The sequence below is a fragment of the Conger conger genome, chromosome 9 (genome assembly GCF_963514075.1).
Source record: "Conger conger chromosome 9, fConCon1.1, whole genome shotgun sequence".
Taxonomy (NCBI): Eukaryota; Metazoa; Chordata; class Actinopteri; order Anguilliformes; family Congridae; genus Conger; species Conger conger.
In genome coordinates, this window is record NC_083768.1 from 9,999,860 (window position 1) to 10,019,725 (window position 19,866).

At 44.4% G+C, this 19,866-nt stretch overlaps 1 protein-coding gene across 1 annotated transcript; it reads right to left on the reverse strand.

Moving 5' to 3' along the window:
• Window positions 1-297: 297 nt before the first annotated feature.
• LOC133137324 (tumor necrosis factor receptor superfamily member 11A-like) lies at window positions 298-17,112 on the reverse strand. Its single transcript, XM_061255535.1, has 10 exons — window positions 16,766-17,112; window positions 12,744-12,819; window positions 12,047-12,172; window positions 9,897-10,043; window positions 8,364-8,451; window positions 7,027-7,103; window positions 5,898-6,005; window positions 4,441-4,490; window positions 3,237-3,828; window positions 298-743 (listed from the first exon to the last, which is right to left on the reverse strand). The coding sequence occupies exons 1-10, from the start codon at window positions 16,838-16,840 to the stop codon at window positions 514-516; spliced, it is 1,569 nt and encodes a 522-aa protein (XP_061111519.1). The 5' UTR covers window positions 16,841-17,112; the 3' UTR covers window positions 298-513.
• Between the last annotated feature and the right edge of the window lie 2,754 nt (window positions 17,113-19,866).

A 19,866-nucleotide genomic window follows, 5' to 3' on the forward strand; every position in this document is an offset into this window, starting at 1 on the left:
CGATACAGCCCAGGTGGGGGATCGAACCGGCAACGCTCCGACTGCCAGACGACTGCTCTTACTGCCCTTACTGCCTGAGCCATGTTGCACGGGTACCTGTGGGGGCTTCACAAGTGTTCATCACATTTTACAGGCTTTTTTCAAAGTGGTAAACACACATACACACACACTCACACACCCACACCCACACACACACACACACACACACACACACACACACACACACACACACACACACACATTTTGAACAAACACTTTTGTTGCATAAGCACTCCAATCAGAAAGCTTTAATACAAGTTAAGAAATGCATGGCATTTATTTGTAATACATCATTCATAGCATTCTGGATGCTATGACAAAAATCAAAGTTACAAAACCATAGAATAAAATGACAGATTCCTGAAAGCCTACGTGACCCAGAGTGCATCCCTTCCCCTGATCATCACCCATTAGCATGCCTTTTGGTTGAAAATATATTCCGGGCAGTGGCGGCAGTGGCAGTGGCAGTGTTCTTCAGAACACTGACATACTCTCCTGTGGTATTTGGCTTGTCTTAGGCTTAGTGACCCCTTCAAAGCCTTCCTTGTTGGTCTCTTCCTGAACAGGGTTGGGAAAAGCGTCGTCCAGGTCTTCGCCGTCGCCCTGAGAGTCCTGCCCGACGTACACCACAATGACGTCCCCGCTGAAGTTCATCACTTGTCCGTTTGAAATGAAGGTGGTGTTATTGTTTCCGGTGACGTGGCCTACAATACAATATAAAACAAAACCAAAAAAAAGAAAGAAAGCGGTGAACAACCCGTCTCGCAGAGATTTCCGTTCTTTTTGTTACAGACGACACGGATAATCAATGCGGGGCGCACTAATGGCCTTCGATACGATTACCTCACATAAATCCTCACAGTTACGCGGCCGTGCAGAACACGGGCTATTCTTTGACGCTGGCGTAATTCACCTCTGTGGGACCACTCCGTAAGCGGCTCATTATAGACTCTTAATTTCCTCACTGCCTGAGGTCCCGAGTATTCAGAACGAATGTTTGATATTGATTTGATTCAGTTTTTAACTATAATGTAATGCAAAATGTATAGTACGTTTATTTAGGACCTTTCATTGAATTATTTTTGAAAGAATCTTATCTGTACAGAATGTTATACAGGTGCCTAAGACTTTTGCACAGCACTGTATGTATTCATATATTCAAAGGTGAGGACAGAAGAACATTGTGCTCAGACCTCAGTTTAGTACAGAGGCTGTAAATATGAAAATATGATGGGAACAAAAAACACAAACAACCAACAACTGGTTTAATCAACCTCCTTTTACCATCTGTTAGCAATAAAATATGAACATCCGCAGAATTTCACACACAGTGATCATGTGTCCACAGTCATATAGAGTGTGGTTCTTCTGGTGGAGGGGGTGTCCATAGCTGGTTAAAATGACTACTATTCAAATTTCCACTCATTTTCATTCTCTGGGACTGCACAACTGACTAAAATATAGCTTCCCTTGCTTCAAATGTTATGCTGATTTAGTGTGGCACATGGACCATTAAAATAAATCAGAAAATCAGCTTTACTCAAGTTCCTCAGAACAAAGACTGGAAAGGTCCTGATGACCACACTGGTTTTAAATAACCCATTCACAGCCTTTTCGTTGCCGTCTGAGATCACTTCCTGTTTCCATTGTATACTGCAGCCCACATACTTGATGAGCAAGTGTCTGTAGATTACTCACAAACATGATCTGTGATCTGTGACCTAAAAAGGTAAAGAATCTAATTAAAAATGCGATTACATGTCCGTATAAAGTCATATTGGTTACCTGCCAAGCAGGCAGTTCAGCATTCACATGAAATGGAAAGTGAAAGTCATTTTGACAGAGGACAAAGATTCAAATCCACCTGCTTTTGTATCACTGAGCACTCATACTAAATACTAAGTACTGAGTACGTAAGCCAATTTTTATACGTGAAGCACCTCGTGGACCTGGCTTTTGGCTCACTCATTCACCCTCACCCGTAAACTCACTCACTCACGTTTAGTAGGCTGAAGATTTCCCACAAGGGGGAGCTCTTAGCACTCGGGTGGGTGAAATCTGGGGGTACGACAGTACGTGGGAGTTCTGCTTTGCGTCAATGGCACTACGTGTCCTGGTTTTTGCTATAAAACATCAGGTGCATTCTGAATAATATGTCAAATGTGGGGGCGACATGGCTCAGGCAGTAAGAGCAGTCGTCTGGCAGTCAGAGGGCTGCCGGTTCGATCCCCAGCCTGGGCTGTGTCGAAGTGTCCCTGAGCAAGACACCTAACCCCGTGTGTGTGTGTGAGTGTGTGTATGAATGGGTGAATGAGAAGCATCAATTGTACAGCGCTTTGGATAAAGGCGCTATATAAATGCCACCCATTTACCATTAAATGTGTGAGCTATGAGTAAGGTCATCACTGAAGCCAACATGCTGGAACGAATGCTGTCTTCAACCATACTGCAGGTGGGACATAAAACAATTCACCCGATAGGCTCCAGCCCCCCTGCGACCCTGTTCAAGCGGGTTAAGATAATGGATGGATGGATGTACACCAATTTTGAGGCTGAGTTGTATTCTGAGGTAATTTTTCCGTTTTCCATTTCCTTGTTCCTTCCTCTGATACCTCCCCCCAGCAAAGCGCTGGCAACATTCTTTCCGACATATGTCACTGCTGATTGTCTGGAATGGCTTAACGTCCACTCAGCAGACACTGTTCCCTACCCCTTTGAAGAGAAGGTTTTTTTTTTTTTTTTTGGAATTTGGAATTTTTAGAATTGTCAGTGTTCTAGAACTCCAACGCTTTCAGTAGCCGGTCGTGATTGTGACATCAGCATTAGAATGTTCAGTTAAGAGCATTCCAGTCACATATTTGTGATCTTACACCTTTAAAGGGTTACCAAAACTGAGATATTAAGGTTCCCTAAGCCCTAGATCAGTGGAACTGGTACCGTAGTGGGTCGGCGATCATACTCTCAGTCCCCCTTCCGACCCGTCAATGATTGAAGTCTTGCCCAAGCCCCCTACCAAGTCCCTAAATCAGGTAAAAAAATTCCCCATTCTACACTCAAAAAATGGAAAAATTGGACTTAATACAAGTACAAGTACTTAATTGGTTGAAGTCCCATATCCTTAATAATACAGTGTGCAACCACTGTTCATAATTTTATCACGCAATTTTATCACCTCTGAGTGTATGCTGTTCACTCACCTGCTGCCACAGTCTGACCCTCCAGCCCAGGGCCCTGTGTGATGTCACCTGTGGACAGGTGAAGAGAGAGGCCCTGCTCACAGCCACTGACCAACGGCAGGGCTGCTTTAGCCGTGGAGTCCATACTGGGGCAGCCCCTCTGGCCCTGAGTCCCCCCACCGCCCCGGCCACAGAGCTCCAGGCAGCGGTCACATGACCCGTGCCGGTGCGCACATCGAGGGCAGGCCGTCACGGCGGGGCAGTTCCCGCAGGTCCCCGCCGTCTCCCGCAGGGGGCGCTGTGCGCCGGCGTCCGCGCAGGAGCAGGGGGCCACGGCCTGGCTGCAGTCCTCGTTCTCCCCCAGCTCCAGGGGCTCCTTCAGGGACAGCGTGCAGCTGCAGGGCCCCGGCGGGGGGGCTCTCTGCCTGCGGCCGGACTCTGACGCCGACGCGTCGCCCCCCGCCGGCCCCGCCCCGCCCCCGGCCCCGCGCTCGTCCACCGCCGAGGCGCAGAGGGAGTCCTGGGGCTCCCCCTCCTGGCGGATCAGGCAGGTGACCTCCAGGGTGCAGTCCTGCATCCCGTCACCGGCCGCGTAGGGGGTCAGTGCCGTTTCCTTTAGGGGAGGATAAGCAAATCCTGAGTCACAACACCCCCCTTCCACTACACACATACACTCACACTCACCGAGCACTTTATTAGATCGTATTGTATTTATTAGACTTCTACTGCTGTAGCTCTTCCACTTAAGAGTTATGATCCTTCAAAGAAACATGATACACACTGAAAATGAAAATAGGACTAAAAAAAAAAAGTTACTTTTTTGAAAGGTGAATTATAAAAATGTAAAGCATGTCATTTATAGATTTTGTTCTGTAAGGAACTGCTTAAACGGCTCTATAGAATGAAAGCGGAAACAACCGTAACTCAGAACACAGAGCTCAGCCCTGCACTCAGACTTGCTGCCTCATTCTGCCGCACAAATTCAATTTTCATAAAGACGACATTAATATGGGCTCTTTCCAGGAAAAAGGTCAGTTTGAAACACACAGATTTGTGCAGTGCAGTGAGAGACGTAGGCAGGTGCTTTGATGTGGGAGTCGTGTTTCGCGTGCTCGGTTTGCGTTCAGGGCCGTCTGCTTCCAGCACTGAAGAGACGGTCTGTGTGTTTACAGGATGAGGACACTAATGTATTATTATATACACTAATGTCTGTGTTATTCCTCACCTGCAGCATCGAGTTCCTCTTCAGGTCCTGCACACATGTTCGCACATTTTCTGGGAAAAAGCCACACATTCGCGTTAGCTTACACTCTTAAAAACACTCAATAACAGAATCAACAGTTCTACAACACCCGTGTCACATCGACAACACAACAGCACTGCGCAGCCCGTGTCCGAATAAGCTGAGCGGCACAAAAATCAGCCAAAACGGACACTTCGCATATTCCAGTCCCGATGGAAGGACCCAGATCACAGAGCCTTTAACGCTGCAGTATAAACTGGCTGCATTTTAGCTCCACTTCGTCTCTCTGGTCCCTCGACCAGGACAGACTAGACAATCATTTCCTGCATCTCCACCAGAACCCACAATCTACTGCAGCTGTGCCAGGCAGCCAGGCTCAGAGTCTGCTGCACATAATGACAAACACGCCATGAAGTGGGCTGGAGGGAAGGGCGTAGCTTTTTACCGCCGTGTGCCTCGTGAGAAAAGCCTACCGATAAACTCAAACTGAGCATGAGAATTTCTGCGAGACCACATACGGACTGACTCTCCCAGGCACATCCTGTACATTAGATCTGAATGAATTGATATTAAGCAACGCATTCCAGACACATCGTAACGGATGTGCGTTAACTAAATGCGCAAAATCACCATTATCCCGCAACTATCCGCATGGCTCCAAGCCGAATTAACCGGTGGCAGACTGAAAAGGGATTTAGGTGCAAATTTAGTTAGCGCTGATTTCATTTCTAGATGGAAGCACCTCGTTGACGTGGCTGGGAACTGACTTACAGACTGACTGAATCACTCATGTTTAGCCGGCTGAAGATTATCCACAAGGGGGCGCTGTTAGCACCCAGGGTGCTTCAGATAAACCATGCCGCGTCCTTGTAGCTGTCACTGCCCTGTAATTCTGTGCCAGCAGGTAATTGGCTCTGTCTCACAGTGCGCGGAGCTGAGCAATCTCAGCAATTTGTCTGCCTTTCTATCGACAGAAAAACACACCAGGTGTGATCTTCCCACTGACAGAAGAGCAAACAGTCTACCCACCGCTTGCTTTAGACGCAACATAACATAACATAAGGTAATGATGAGAACAGGCCATTCAGCCCAGCAATGCTTGCCTTTTCCTACCCCTAAGTGTACCTACTGCCTAGTTTGCCTAAAAGCTTAGTATCTAACACCATATCAAGCCTGGTCTTGAAAACCCCGCAGTGATTCTGCCTCCACTACATGTACTGGCAAGCTATTCCACACAGTGACCACTGGCTGGGTAAAAAAATACTTGCTAATATCTGTACGGAATTTCTCCTGGAATTATACTGCACTATTTGCAAGTTATTGCACCATTCAAATTTCTGATTGTACTATTGTACTATTGTTTTGCATTATTTGTAATTCATTGTCTGCATCATTACTGCCCTTGTTATAATTACACATCCTGACTTGTGCTCACTCACCAGTGAGAGACTTCAGCTTATCTTTGCAGCAAAACAGGAAGAGGACGACCAGAGATATCACAATAATTACTGAGAGGACGGCGACTATGACCCAGGATGTGGCACTTCCTGCAGAAGAAAGAGAAAATAACCCACACGCCATCCAGAGAAATACTTTATTAGTTCCTGTGCACGCTTGCTATTTAACCCTTGTGTTGTCTTAAGGGTAAAAAATAACCCGTCACTACGTTTAACAGCAGAGAAAAACCCCCCTGAAATTATATTTTTTCAACTTGAAATTTGATGACAAAGTTTGTGATGAGTGACCAGTTGTTTCTTCATTTAAAATTCAATTAAGCTGCTTTATTTTAGGGGTTTAGTGAAGGTGGGTCCCCTGGGACAAGGGGAGTATATGGAATGTTAAGACTACACAAGGGTTAAAGGCACAATTATTATTTTCTTAAATATTTAAAATACAATTCACACACAGTATTTAGTCTCTCCTTGGAATCAGTCTGTGATGGCCATCGTGCTCAGTAATGAAAGCACATATAAGTAATACATCAAAATCAATGAAGATCCAATCCATAACTCAAAATCATTCTGCATTGTAACTGCAGTGAAATATTACACCCAAAAAAAAAAAGAAAAAAAAAAAACATTAGCCCTGAAGCATAATGCATGCAAATTTTGGGGTGTGGGCACCTATCCTTTTTCCCTGCAGAGCTGGGACCAGGCTTGCTCTCCTGGTTCAGATTCCAGGTGTTCAGCCACAACACTTTTCTGTCAAGCTCAACTGTGAGCGTTCCGTCACGGGCGGTGTTAGCAAGTAGAAAGGAAAAAAAAAACAAAAACGAAAAAAAAACAGTCGCTTTCCACAACAAAATGGGTTAGCTTGGAGTTACTGCAACACAAACATTTCTTAGAAATAGTCTCAGGCTGAGCCCAGTTAGGTTCAATCTGTGCTTTCACAGCAGGGGCTTGTGGGTAAAGCGGTGAAGCCCTCGCAGTGCCATACCGTGGCATCTCGCCCTGGCTCCAGTCCATAATCAGCTCTACTGGTTCCAGCTCTACAGTGGGGAAAAAGGTGTACGACCAACTCTGAGTCTGTGTCATTCCCTAAACAGCCCAGGGAGTCTGGTTAACGTACCGGGAACACGGGGCCCACAAACTGCGTCCGTTTCCGTAGTCCCGGGTTGTTTCTCTGCTCTCCCCAGTGCTTTGCAACTGTAGGGGGGAAAAAAAAAACAACAACACAAGCACACACATATTACCCCGTTGTGAAGAGAGAAGTCTCTTTCTATTTTTCCTAGGGTCCGGTACCCCAGGCTAGTGCTACCCACAAAACGGAAGGGGCAACAGAAAATATCCTCTTTCCAAAGGAAGTGGTGCAGGACTGAATCACAAAGACAAGGCTGTGGTCAGACTGTTGGGCTATTTAAACTCAGACATGTTAGTGTGGCTGCACAACTGAAGGCTATACTGTGCAATGTAAATTAAATGAGACAGTTTTTTAAATGACATATGGACACGAAAAGCCCAAGCATGTGTGCGCCTTTGTGGGCGGGGGACAAGTTTATATACTAGAAACTGCACTTTTGATGAAATGAATGTTAATCTGATGAAACAAAACTATTCTGGGTACAGTAGCGTATGTGTCGTTTCTGGAAACTGCCCTCTGGGTTTAAACGTTATAGCCTACGGAGTTTCATGTCGACTCGTTTTTGTCTTTTATACAGTATGAGTGCACAGATTCACACCACACCATTGTTACTTTTTTGTTTAGTAGTAAAATTTGGTGCCCGACATTGGGCTACTGTATGCATGTCCAATTCCAGCCCAATTCTGGAACGATCAATCATCTGTCACTGCAGCCGCCCTCATCCTGCCGATTTGGGAGAACAGCCGACGGCCTCCTCCGAAACGCGCGGCGTCGTCCGCTGCTTCTTTTCACAGCACCATCAGCGTTTTAGCAGGGGCGGCGTGCCAGTCCACTGAGCTCTGCGATGGCAGCAGCAGCAGCTTGGCTTCAGCAGGGCTGCAGTCAGCGGGTCAGGGGAGTGCGGTTATAGTGCAGCTGGTGCAGGCACCCATTCTCATTGAGTTTAGGACGAGGTGGGCACCCCCACCGAATCAGAACCTCCCTCCAGGGGCCGCGCGAGGGCCAACTGCTCTGGCAAATAATGATAACAAAAATAACCCAAAAAAAGCCAAAAAAGGCACCCCAATGTAAAAAAAAGTTTTTTTAACCCACTGACCGACACCTCAGCTCGTTTTCAAAAACTGAGGTGAATTTTCCCAAGGATTCTGTGTGGACCTTCGTGTCATCAGTCTAATAATTATCATCTATTCTATCGCACGCAAAGTCATAATTGTGAGTGTGCAGATCTTGTCTCTGAAATGCATTGGCAGTGAAGCGTGTTGAAAGAGTGAGGGGGGGGGGGGGCTCTGGGGAGGGTAGACGGGGTTTGACGGGGGGGGACTCACTCGGTCCACGGCCTGCAGGGCTCGATCGCAGAGGACAGGTTGGAGAAGAGTCCCGGCCCGCACTCCGAGCAGGATCCTCGGCCCATGTCTTCATCACACGACAAGTACAAACACAAATTAAGACAGGCTGGAGTTCGCTCTCCTCCTCTCTACCTCTCTACCAGCTGTGGTGCATGCGGCCAGCAGGGTGGAGCAGTGGTTAGAGATCTGGGAACACTCCCAAGCTTTTGTCAGGCCTTGCTCAACAACCATGCATTTTCTTCTTTTGCCTTTTCGGACTGGAATTGTAATTAGTGGGCTATGAACACCCATACCAGAAACAATTATATTTCCAGCATGCTTTTATTCCAGTAAATATCCTTTCAGAACATGCTTAGCCGACATACTGCGCACAGACATTGCGTGACAGATACATATTCTCGATATTGTAGCTCTCTTATCGAATCTATTGTAATCATACCTCACTTTTAGATTAAGATTTAAAGCACTCCCACACCAAATGCGTTACGCAACACATTCCATGGATTTTCTAGAGAAAGACTTGCATGACGGGCACAGTCTGACGAGTGCTGTGCTGTGTTCAATGGTTCTGTATTTGCATAGAATAACATCTCCAGTTATTCTGTGCAAATGAATTACATCCAGCGCAGTTCCACCGGCTCACATAAATTTGATCAGATTTTCAAACGAGACGTTGCAGATCAAATTTGAATAAAGATTAGGCGACCGCATTGCTTGTTTCTCGCCTTGAATATTTTCAGAAACGGTGTTGTCTTGGACTGTTTAGGAGGAATAAGACGACATTTATTGGAGCCGTGGTGGCGCAACAGGCTAAGATGCGGTGGACTTGCGGTTTGATTCCCTGTCCTACCAAAAGCCAAGTTTGGCCAGCTCTCGTGGAGCGGCATAATTGGCTCGCTGCTCCAAAGGGAGGGACTTGGCAGGGTTAGCGGAAAAAGGGAAAAATCTGAAATAACATCTATTAACAGTCCCCAGCAAGGTTCCGACAGTATCCGACAGAACCCACCTACAGTACCGCCCATAAAACGGACAGCTTGGGGATCCGACACATCGGCATGTGTGGTCGCCGGATTTGGTGTGGGAGCACCTTCAGCCATAACTTCACGGAATTAGCCTCAAATTAGCCGACCTTTCCAGAGGCAACCACTAAAACTGTTATGACATAGGCACTTTATCAGACCTGTGTTCTCTATTTGCTGTACAGGCATTTAGCCGATGCTCATTTCCAGAGCAATTTAAATAACGTTTCGCATCAGTAGAAATACAGTTTCCATTAGAAATGCCTTGCTACAAGCGTACAATGACAGTGTCTACCTGGGAATCAAACCTGCAACCTTTACAGGCCAGTTCGCTAACAGCTACGACACACTGCCACCCCACAGAAATCTCCGGGATGAACACTGGTCTAGTGCTGTGATGGGACAGACCTCTCTGATTGGTCGGGTGACTGCCCCACGCAGCCGCCCACCGGGAGCCACCCGGCTGAAGACGAGCGCGGCGCTGGGTTCTCACCTCCCACGGCGAGGCCGTATCCGGGCGGGCAGACGGGCATCCTCTCGCAGAACTCGCAGTTGACCAGGGAGCACTGGAGCCCGGGGAGACAGCGGCACGGCACGGCCGCGGTGTGGTTCTCCCGCCGGTCCGGGTCAAAACCCCGCCCTGCGGCGAGACAGGAGACGATCAGAAGTGAAAAATGGTGAATGGAAAATGGCTGCCGTTTATGTGGCGCCTTTATCCAAAGCACTGTACAATTACATTGCATGTACGTCATAATATCCAGAGCGACGTACAGTTGATTAGACTAAGCAGGAGACAATCCTTCTCCCTGGAGCAATGCAGGGTTAAGGGCCTTGCTCAAGGGCCACAACGGCTGTGCGGATCTTATTGTGGCTACACCGGGGATCGAACCACCGACCTTACGGGTCCCAGTCATGTACCTTAAACACTACACTACAGGCCACCCTACAATTGATGCTTCTCATTCACCCATTCATACACGCACTCACACACCAACGAGGATTGGCTGCCACGCAAGGCACCAACCAGCTCATCAGGAGCATTTGGGGGTTAGGTGTCTTACTCAGGGACACCTGAACTGACCCAGGGTGGGATCGAACCGGCAAATGATTCTTCAACGATCAAATTTCCCGAGCGTAACCCGAAAGTGCAGTCATGTTCTCTTTGGGTACAAATGAGCAAATGTGCCGAGCAAAAAAAGGTACAAATGAATTATATACTGCTGGCTCGTTTAGTTTTATGCACCTATAGTAATTGCCCCAGCAACAAGCATTTGTGCCTTTTTATGGCACTTTTCGTAGCTGTATTTCTGAGAGCGCAGAAAGACCCGTCACGCTGGATGCGTACAATATCACACAATAGCGTGTGTGTAGGTTATTTCATTTAATTTATTAGTCTATTTCGTTTCAATGTACATAAATAACATTTCTGTAAATGTGGCAGGGTTTTCAAGGCTGCATGTCTTTGGATTGCATGTTTGTAGTGCATTCAGCTGGAGTAAGCCGTACATATATCATCCCAGCTAATACAAAGGTTCTCACAATGTGACTGGAATGTTTTGTCAGTGTTATAGCAGTGCTACTACATGGCAGCAACATTATGAGAATATTTTGTGTTAGCTGGGATGATTTTTCCTGAATTCTTATGAAAATGTACAAAGTGATTCCAGGTTCGTATTTTTGCTTTTTGTGTACAATACTGTATCAAGAAAATCTATTTTTAAATGCAAACATTTTTAAAGTATATTCTACAATACACGTGTAACATTTGTCTACATTAATTAAATGTATTGAATGTTGGCAGTTCTGTAAAACGCGTAATTTGGTTTTCCGTTCTAACGCACATTGGTAGGATGAGCTTCATGGATGAGCTACATGGGTGCTGTCACCACTTTATCAGATAGTCAGCTGACAGGGGAGTCTGAAAAATAGAAACGGAGGCCTGTCATGTGGTTTTCCTCAGCCTGACTGCCGTTACCTCATTCTCCAACCGTGCATCACTCTCCTCCGTCTCACGCGTTTAACGCGAACAGCCCTGGCTGAAAAAGTGAAACCACGTCTGCCGAAAAAAGCTTTTAACGCAATATGATTAGAACGCAGCCCCGGCTAAATGGTAAATTGCCCATTAGCATTAGCGCCTGTGGACATTAGTTAATCTCATTTGGATAGAATGTGAAGTCCGAAGACAAAATGTTCCTGCTATCCTACGGTGCACAAGCTATGCTTTTTAGCACAAGACTTAATTAACAGTGCTGCAGGAAGCACTTTGCTACCATGATTATTGCACCTGGCTGTCTGACCGTTTATTGCAGGGCTGCCCAAGCCAGTTCCTAGAGATCTACCATCCTGTAGGTTTTCACTCCAACCCTAACAAAGCGCACCTCATTCAACAGCTAGAGCAGGGCTGCCCAACCCTGTTCCTGGAGATCTCCCATCCTGTAGGTTTTCACTCCAACCCTAACAATGCACACCTCATTCAACAGCTAGAGAGCTGGTTGATCTGCTTATTAGGAGAATCATCTGTGCCAAATTTGGGGAGGAGAAAACCTGCAGGATGGCAGATCTCTAAGAACAGGGTCGGACGGCACCGGATTATGGCGTACACTTTCACACTTGCACCTCGAAGGAATGAACATGGTCACAAACCTCTGTCGCAGAACTTCTGCGTGAGGCACCTGGTCTCGTTGTTCCAGTCCGGTTGATACTCATTGGTTCCACACGGCCGGCAGATGGTGTCCAGTGAGCTGGTGCAGAGGGAAAGCGCATACATCCCTGACAGAGGAACGAGCAGGGCATTAGGGCATCCAGCACAGGCCACAAAATGCTCTCATTCGCACAGACAGATAAAAGGCAGCCAGAAACATTGAATTGAGAAATAACCGTCAAGTCGTCATTGTAAGCGAGGATTTGTTCTCAACTGACCACCCTGGTTAAATGAAGGTAAAATAATAATGTAATAACAATCAGAGTCCATCAGCCTGCGCTGTAAAATCCAGCTACATCCGACTGAAAATAGAGCTGGTCATGAAGCTGGTCCAGCTGGGTATGAGCTAGTCTACCACCTGGAGATGGTAGCTGCTCAAAACATAAAGTAGCTTGAGCTGGTCAAACCATGTCAAGCTGGGAGCTGGTCAGAACTGGTCAACCAGCTACCAGCGGTTACAAAACCTAGCATCAGCTGTCTTCTTTCGGCAGGGAACCCAAGGAAAGTGTTCCAATTCAAATGTCCAAATCAATTCCAATTTGTTGAGTCTAATTTGTTCAGCATTTTGTTCGCCAATCCTAAGTCCTGAACAGGAAGTATAAAGTAATGATTAAAGATGTGTGTTTTTGATATTTTTACCTGGTTCACATTTTTTGCAGCACCTCCTATCTCGCACATATTGATGCGGGTTACAGCTTGGTCTCGAGAAAACTACCTGAAAAAAAGGCATGTGGGTCAGTCATAAATATTCCAGTTTAGAAAAAATAAAATAGGTTAAAAATGCAAATACAAAGTAGTGTTTTCACCTTAATTACATTTAGTTATTTCAAAAATGTTATTTTCAGCAAATTTAATTTATCTCTTTTTAATTTAGAATCATATGATGACCTCAGTCACAAATGTCATACAGGATAACAGAGATTCATTTTCAAAATATTTTTCACTTTCATTGCCACCCAATAACCAGTAAATATACAAGGTGAGATCTCAACAAGTACGTTGTGGCAATAAAACATACTAATATTTATTTTATAAAAATGGCACTTGCTGTAGATTATGGGTCAATGTGTTCAAGTCTCTTACACAAAACTTGTGCTGAGAAAATGCGGAGAAGTGATCCAATCTGGAAAATGTCTGAAAATGCTTTCAAGTACATGACACTACACTACTGTTGTGTTCTCAGCTCAATGAATTCACGTTATGCATTTTTACCACAGGAAATCTGCCACATCCACCCTGACTGAAATTGTTATCTGGCATAAATGAGCTATGTACAGTTATCTTCTGACCTAATTAAAAAACAAGCAGCACTGAAAAGCTATAACTTGAATGTACACTAACATTTTGCTTTGTTTTCTTCAAACCCAAACCCCCTGTTGCGGAGATATTACCTAAAAAACAAGCAGATGTAAACAGTGATCCCTCCCTTACTTTTGTGCTGTTTTTACACACACTGTATCACATCTGTGATGTAATCAACTACCAAATTAGGTTCCTCTGGCTGCTTATTTGGGCTCTGTAACAGCAGTAGCGTGTCATGATAAAAAAAACTATCACATTTGTCTCGGCGACATTGGCTCTGGTGGTAAGAGCAGTCGGAAGGTTGCCGGTTCGATTCCCACCCTGGGTGTCGAAGTGTCCCTGAGCATGGTGCCTTGCATGGTTGGTGCCAATCGCCGTGAGTGTGTGTATGAATGGGTGAATGAGATGCAGCAATTGTACAGCACTTTGGATAAAGGCGCGATATAAATAATTTACCATCTGTCTGGTATGGAGAAAGAGCAAACACGCAACAGGGGATCTATGCATGATCATGTCAAATAATTGAATACTGCAACATTTTGTGAAAGATCTTATATAAAATGGTAAAATATAACATGCCACCCCACCATCCCCATATGGTGCGGCACACAAGCAGTCAAACAACCACGGCAGGGCTGAACTTTATGCAAATACACACACACACACACACCAATCAGATTTCAACAATCCCACTCATGCTGAAAGGGATCAACTCTTGCTCACTTGCTGCTTCTGCAGAATCTTTGAAAGCTTCCTCCCACAGTCCAAATATATGCAGGTTATGCTAATCGGAGAGTCAAAATTGTCCATAGGTAAGAGTGCATAAGTGATTGGTGTGGGCCCATGAGTGAATGGTGTGTCTCCTGCCCAATGCATGCTGGGATATGCCCCCCCCCCCAATCCCCTGATCCTGACCAGGAATAAGTGGGCTAGAAAAAGGATGGATGGATCATGTGCCTGGTGTTAGTTCAGTAAATGTTAAGCCAATAGGCTTTAACTGCACACTTAACAGTTTAAAATGAACTCAACAGCTGCACACACATACAGTATGAGAAATACGTGTGGGCGTGCACAAGAAAAAGTGACATTAACGTGCGGTAAATAGTACCATTCACTTGAAATATTCATCATGAGAATAACTTTGTGGGAGCCTACCCAATGCGCAACTCCACGTACCATAACAACCAGTATTTACTGTATCTGTTAACAGCCAATGCATCAAGTGTAAACAAGTGCAAATTGCGCAAGCAGTAGAAATCAAAGGTTTTTTTTTTTTTGTTTAGTCGCATTTGTCTTTAACAGTCAAGTTCCCTGAAAAATGACGGAGATTTATTCAAAACCAAAAGGAATTTTCATGCACTACGGTTTTCACTGCTCTGGATCATCGACGTGTAATTACGCGATGGAAAACGCTTTCATGTGCTAAATATATAAAAGCACGGTTTTCGTGCCGCCCCAAATAATTGCATGCTATAGAGCGACTTCGGGACACAGAACGGGTTATCGAAACCTCAGTCATTCGCATTATGTTCTCCTCAAAACATTAGGCTAAGAAACTCAACAACAGCTTTGAAGAAAATAAAATCAGTATTTAAAATATGTAAAATTTTGATTGGTTGGTAGATAGCGTCGCCTATTGAGTAATCGATATGAATAATAGATAACCTACTGATAAGAACGACAGTTACTTTATGTTCCCGCAGCTGTGGAGAAAAAAAAAAGACTGGCATTGATCCAGTCATTCATCACAGAGCTCACATTAGCACAAAGGCAAAGAAAGCTGAGCCCGAGTTGTTGAGGGGTCAACTCCACAGGCAGGTGAATCCACCACAATATTTGCATAACTGCCACCATACTTCTTGTTAACTCCAAGAAAATGATTTCATAACAGCTAACCTGATCGCCCCGTTCTCTTAACCCTTTCAGCATACAGAATATCTGTATGCTGGAAAAACCTTTAAATTACTGCAATAGCCAGACATTGATTATGAATTGTAATCCAACAGTCACGTGATGACTATTCTATTCAATTGAACGGAATGAATAGTTTGTCCAAATCTATGACAAAATAGTCAAGTAAATGTGTGTAGAAGTAACAGTCTTCTAAGCAAACACATTGAGCAAAGACAGAGGTAGCGAGAAGGTCAGTTTTTGCAAGTTACAGAGGTTTTATCGGAGGCAAAGGCGACAGGCAAACACGCATCAGTTTACGTTTTTTTAACTGGCTCATATACCATGCGGAAGTGATGACGGTAATCCCGTTCATGAAATCGGCCAGGAACGACGCAAAGTAGCACAAATTATGTCAAATGTGAAGAGGTGTTTCGATTATGGAAAATTAAATAGCTATGGCCGATTACTTCCTATTTCCCAGTCAACTGGAGAAATGTATGTTGTCGTTACTAATCTGCAATGAGCCTAGATTTTATTCCTATCAATGAAGTTAAATTAATTTAGGACACTAAACAAACAATAGCCTCAATAAACCACAAAACACAGCGTGTTGTCTTTGAATCACAGTTAAACAAAACCAGCTGCATTCGTTTTCGATTGAAGATGTTTTAGCACTTCGTTTGTTTACTGTCACATGCAGCCCAAGTGTATGAAATACTCTCTCGCTCGTGATTTATTCCCCTTGTCGCAGTGGACAAGGAGAACACGGTCATCAGTGGAAATTTTGTAAAAGATCATTGATTTTACAGCACAATTATCCTGTTTGCATGTGCACCAAACAAAATCGCTAAACAAAAATGTGGACAAAACAAAAGCCCCTCGCACAAAACTACTTTTTATAAACAAGCTCCTCTTCTGATTCCCCCCTATGTTGTTCATTTGCTGGAATATTTTATGGGTTTAACAGAAATTTTAAAAATGATCGACATCTTAATGAGGCTCTGCTTTCCAAAGCACAGCTATGCACTGCAGCATGTTTGCTTAGCATATCTGCTAAACGAGGTGAAGCCAAAAAAAATGGTCTCTACCATAAGCAGCATCACTGAAGCAAGCAACAGGCTTGGCTGCAAACAGCCTAAAGCATTAGTCTATCCACAACTGACCACATTTGTTCCCGCGAACAACACATTCCATCAAAGTTAATCAGTAGGCTAGGCTAAATCAAATGTTTAGCCTATCTAATGTTTTCAACGAGAAGAGGAAAACTGTTGATAAAAAAACATAGAACCCTGCTCACATAAAACATAAAATGGCATCTATGGTCATTATTCTTCATCATGATCAGATGCTGTTATTTTAGTCGGGTGCTAATATCAGTCGGAGCCAGGTTTTCTGCTCAAGAAACACAGTAGCTAGGTGTTCTATCGTTATGATACGTTCATAAAATAAAAAGCGTCCCACCCTACCTGTGCGCACAGACAAACGATTAATTGTCTAATCCAAATATGGATAATCCAATTGGTTGTCATATCCACTCCCATCCTCTCCTGGTGTGGAAAATATTCACAGCAGTAGCTTCGGGTCGGGTGGTTTGTACACTTTCTAGTTCACCTCTCAAAGACTATAACATATTGAGAGGTTCGTCGTCACTTAAAAACGTGAAAGCGTTCCTGTAAACTATAGCTAGGTTATATGCCAAGTTTAACATCCAAAATGCGCAGCATTTTCTTCGGGCACGTTCCGTGCGTGTTCCTCACCCACGCGATGTGAGCGCAGCCTGCTCGCTTTCTTAGCTCGCTGAAACGCTGGCAGACTGGACTTCAGTTCTGAAGTTAACTCCTCCCAAACAGTGCGTGGGCCGTTATGATACCATCGTTCTCGGATCTCTACAACTGTATAAAACGTGCATGTTAAGACATATAGTTGTAAGTTTATACAAGCAAAAAAAAAAAACGTTTAAACGCCGATGACCTGTGTTCCTCAGATGCAATTCTGTTTACTGAATTCTTCGGCGGCTTTCAGTCTGGTTTTGTCTTCGATTAGGAATGTCAAGCTTAAATTCCTAAGGCATAATTACTGTGTAAAACAATGGACATACAGTAGCTATTGCTACCTACCAGACAGCAGCTTGTGTCAACACCAGGATTTGTATCAATCCTATTCTAATGCGCACATTTCACAATAGGCTACGAAATGTGTTTTGCGAGTTAAGTGACTTGATCCTGGTGAAATCAAGAGTGCTGTTAAAACAATGCAATCAAAACGAACTGTAAACTAGGGCCTTCCAAAGTAGGCTACATACACTTTACTAGGAACATTTATTTTTACTTTATTACACCCACATGCATACAATCATGTCGATAAGGGTCAGTTAATGTTCACAGCAACTACCAGAATGGGGAAAAAGTCATCTAAGTGACTTTGAATGTGGAATGATTGTTGGTGGCAGACAGAGTGGTTTGAGTATCTCAGGAACTGCTGATCTCTTGGGAGTTTCACGCACACTAGTCTCTAGAGTTTGCAAAGTATGGTGCAAAAAACAAAAACAAAAATCCAGTGAGCAGCAGTTCTGCAGACAGAAACGCCTTTTTAATGAGAGACGTCAGAGGAGAATTGCCAGACTGTTCAAAGCTGACAGGGAGGTGACAGTAACGCAAATATCCACACATTACAACAGTGGTATGCAGAAGAGCATCTCTGAACACACAGTGTATCACAGCTCTCAGTGGATAGGCTACAGGAGTAGAAGTAAAAAAAATAAGTCTAATAAATACCTAATAAAGTGCTTGGGTGAGTGTATACCCCAATAGTTAGGCACACACACATATATGGCATCAAGATTCAAACATACTTGGATGCATATTTAGGCCTTGGAAACAAGGCTAGCTTTAGACTATTTAGCCAATCAATGCCTTATATTAAACACGTAAGTGTAGGAACACATACAAAAACCAGCAGACACAACGGCTCACCAGGATTTAAGTTTGAGATCCCTGGTAGGATTTAAGTTTGAGATCCCTGGTAGGATTTAAGTTTGAGATCCATGGTAGGATTTAAGTTTGAGATCCCTGGTAGGATTTAAGTTTGAGATCCCTGGTAGGATTTAAGTTTGAGATCCCTGGTAGGATTTAAGTTTGAGATCCCTGGTAGGATTTAAGTTTGAGATCCATGGTAGGATTTAAGTTTGAGCTCCCTGGTAGGATTTAAGTTTGAGCTCCCTGGTAGGATTTAAGTTTGAGATCCATGGTAGGATTTAAGTTTGAGATCCCTGGTAGGATTTAAGTTTGAGATCCATGGTAGGATTTAAGTTTGAGATCCATGGTAGGATTTAAGTTTGAGATCCCTGGTAGGATTTAAGTTTGAGATCCCTGGTAGGATTTAAGTTTGAGATCCCTGGTCTATGACCACAAAGGACCTTAGTCGCTACATACCCTAAGCCAACATTCACACTGCCATAAAATCACCAATAAAATGGTCTGTTATGCTGATATAAGAAGGCAAAATTAAAATACCATTTCATCAGGGTGACCTGCTAGAAAATTCTTCAAATCTCAGTGAAACCATCTGCTTGGATTAATAGTTTTGGGTGAACTACCCCGTTAAGTACCCAGGTATAGATGCTTTGCATTCATATAGTAATCATGTTTTAATCAATGCCATTCTAACGTATGTTCTTTTAGGCCAGATGGCACAATGGTAATAAGTGAAAAGCGGCCTATGTACTACGTACTGCATCATGATTTTATGTGCTGTGTGATGCATTGGGTTGAGTAATGCAAGAGACTAGAATGTGGGAGAAATATATACAGTATTTCTCAACACCATGACAAAAAATTTCTTCTGCATTTTAATTCCTGGACATGGCATGCGAACGGAAAGTGTAGGCAAGAGTAGGGCGATGAGGTCATGTCTCAGAGTGCCTCTTTCGTCTTTGCTAGGGGCCACCTGTAGCGGTGGTTAAATGACTGGGACACGCAAGGTCGGTGGTTCCAATTCCGGTGTAGCCACAATAAAATCCGCACAGCCGTTGGGCCCTTGAGTAAGGCCCTGAGCAAGGCCCTTAACCCTGCATTGCTCCAGGGGAGGATTGTCTCCTGCTTAGTCTAATCAACTGTACGTCGCTCTGGATAAGAGCGTCTGCCAAATGCCAATAATGCAATGTAATGTAATGCTACTGGCATAGACAATCCCATCTCAATGCCTTATGTTCTCATCATCTCATCACAAAACATTCTCCCAATGTCATGCCAATGTTATAGCACTGACAAAATATTCCCGTAACATCAAGAGAACATTTTGTGTAAGCTGGGATATGCCTAAGTGAACTATCGAATAGTGATTGTCTTCCATTTGTGACTTCCATTTGTGACTCATGTTTAGTGTTTTGTCAGATATGTGACGTACAGCGCTATTGTGACAATCAGATACTGGGAGATACTACCTTTCCAGTTCTTTCTATCTAAATCTATGGGGCGACATGGCTCAGGCAGTAAGAGCAGTCGTCTGGCAGTCGGAGGGTTGCTGGTTCGATCCCCCGCCCGGGCTGTGTCGAAGTGTCCCTGAGCAA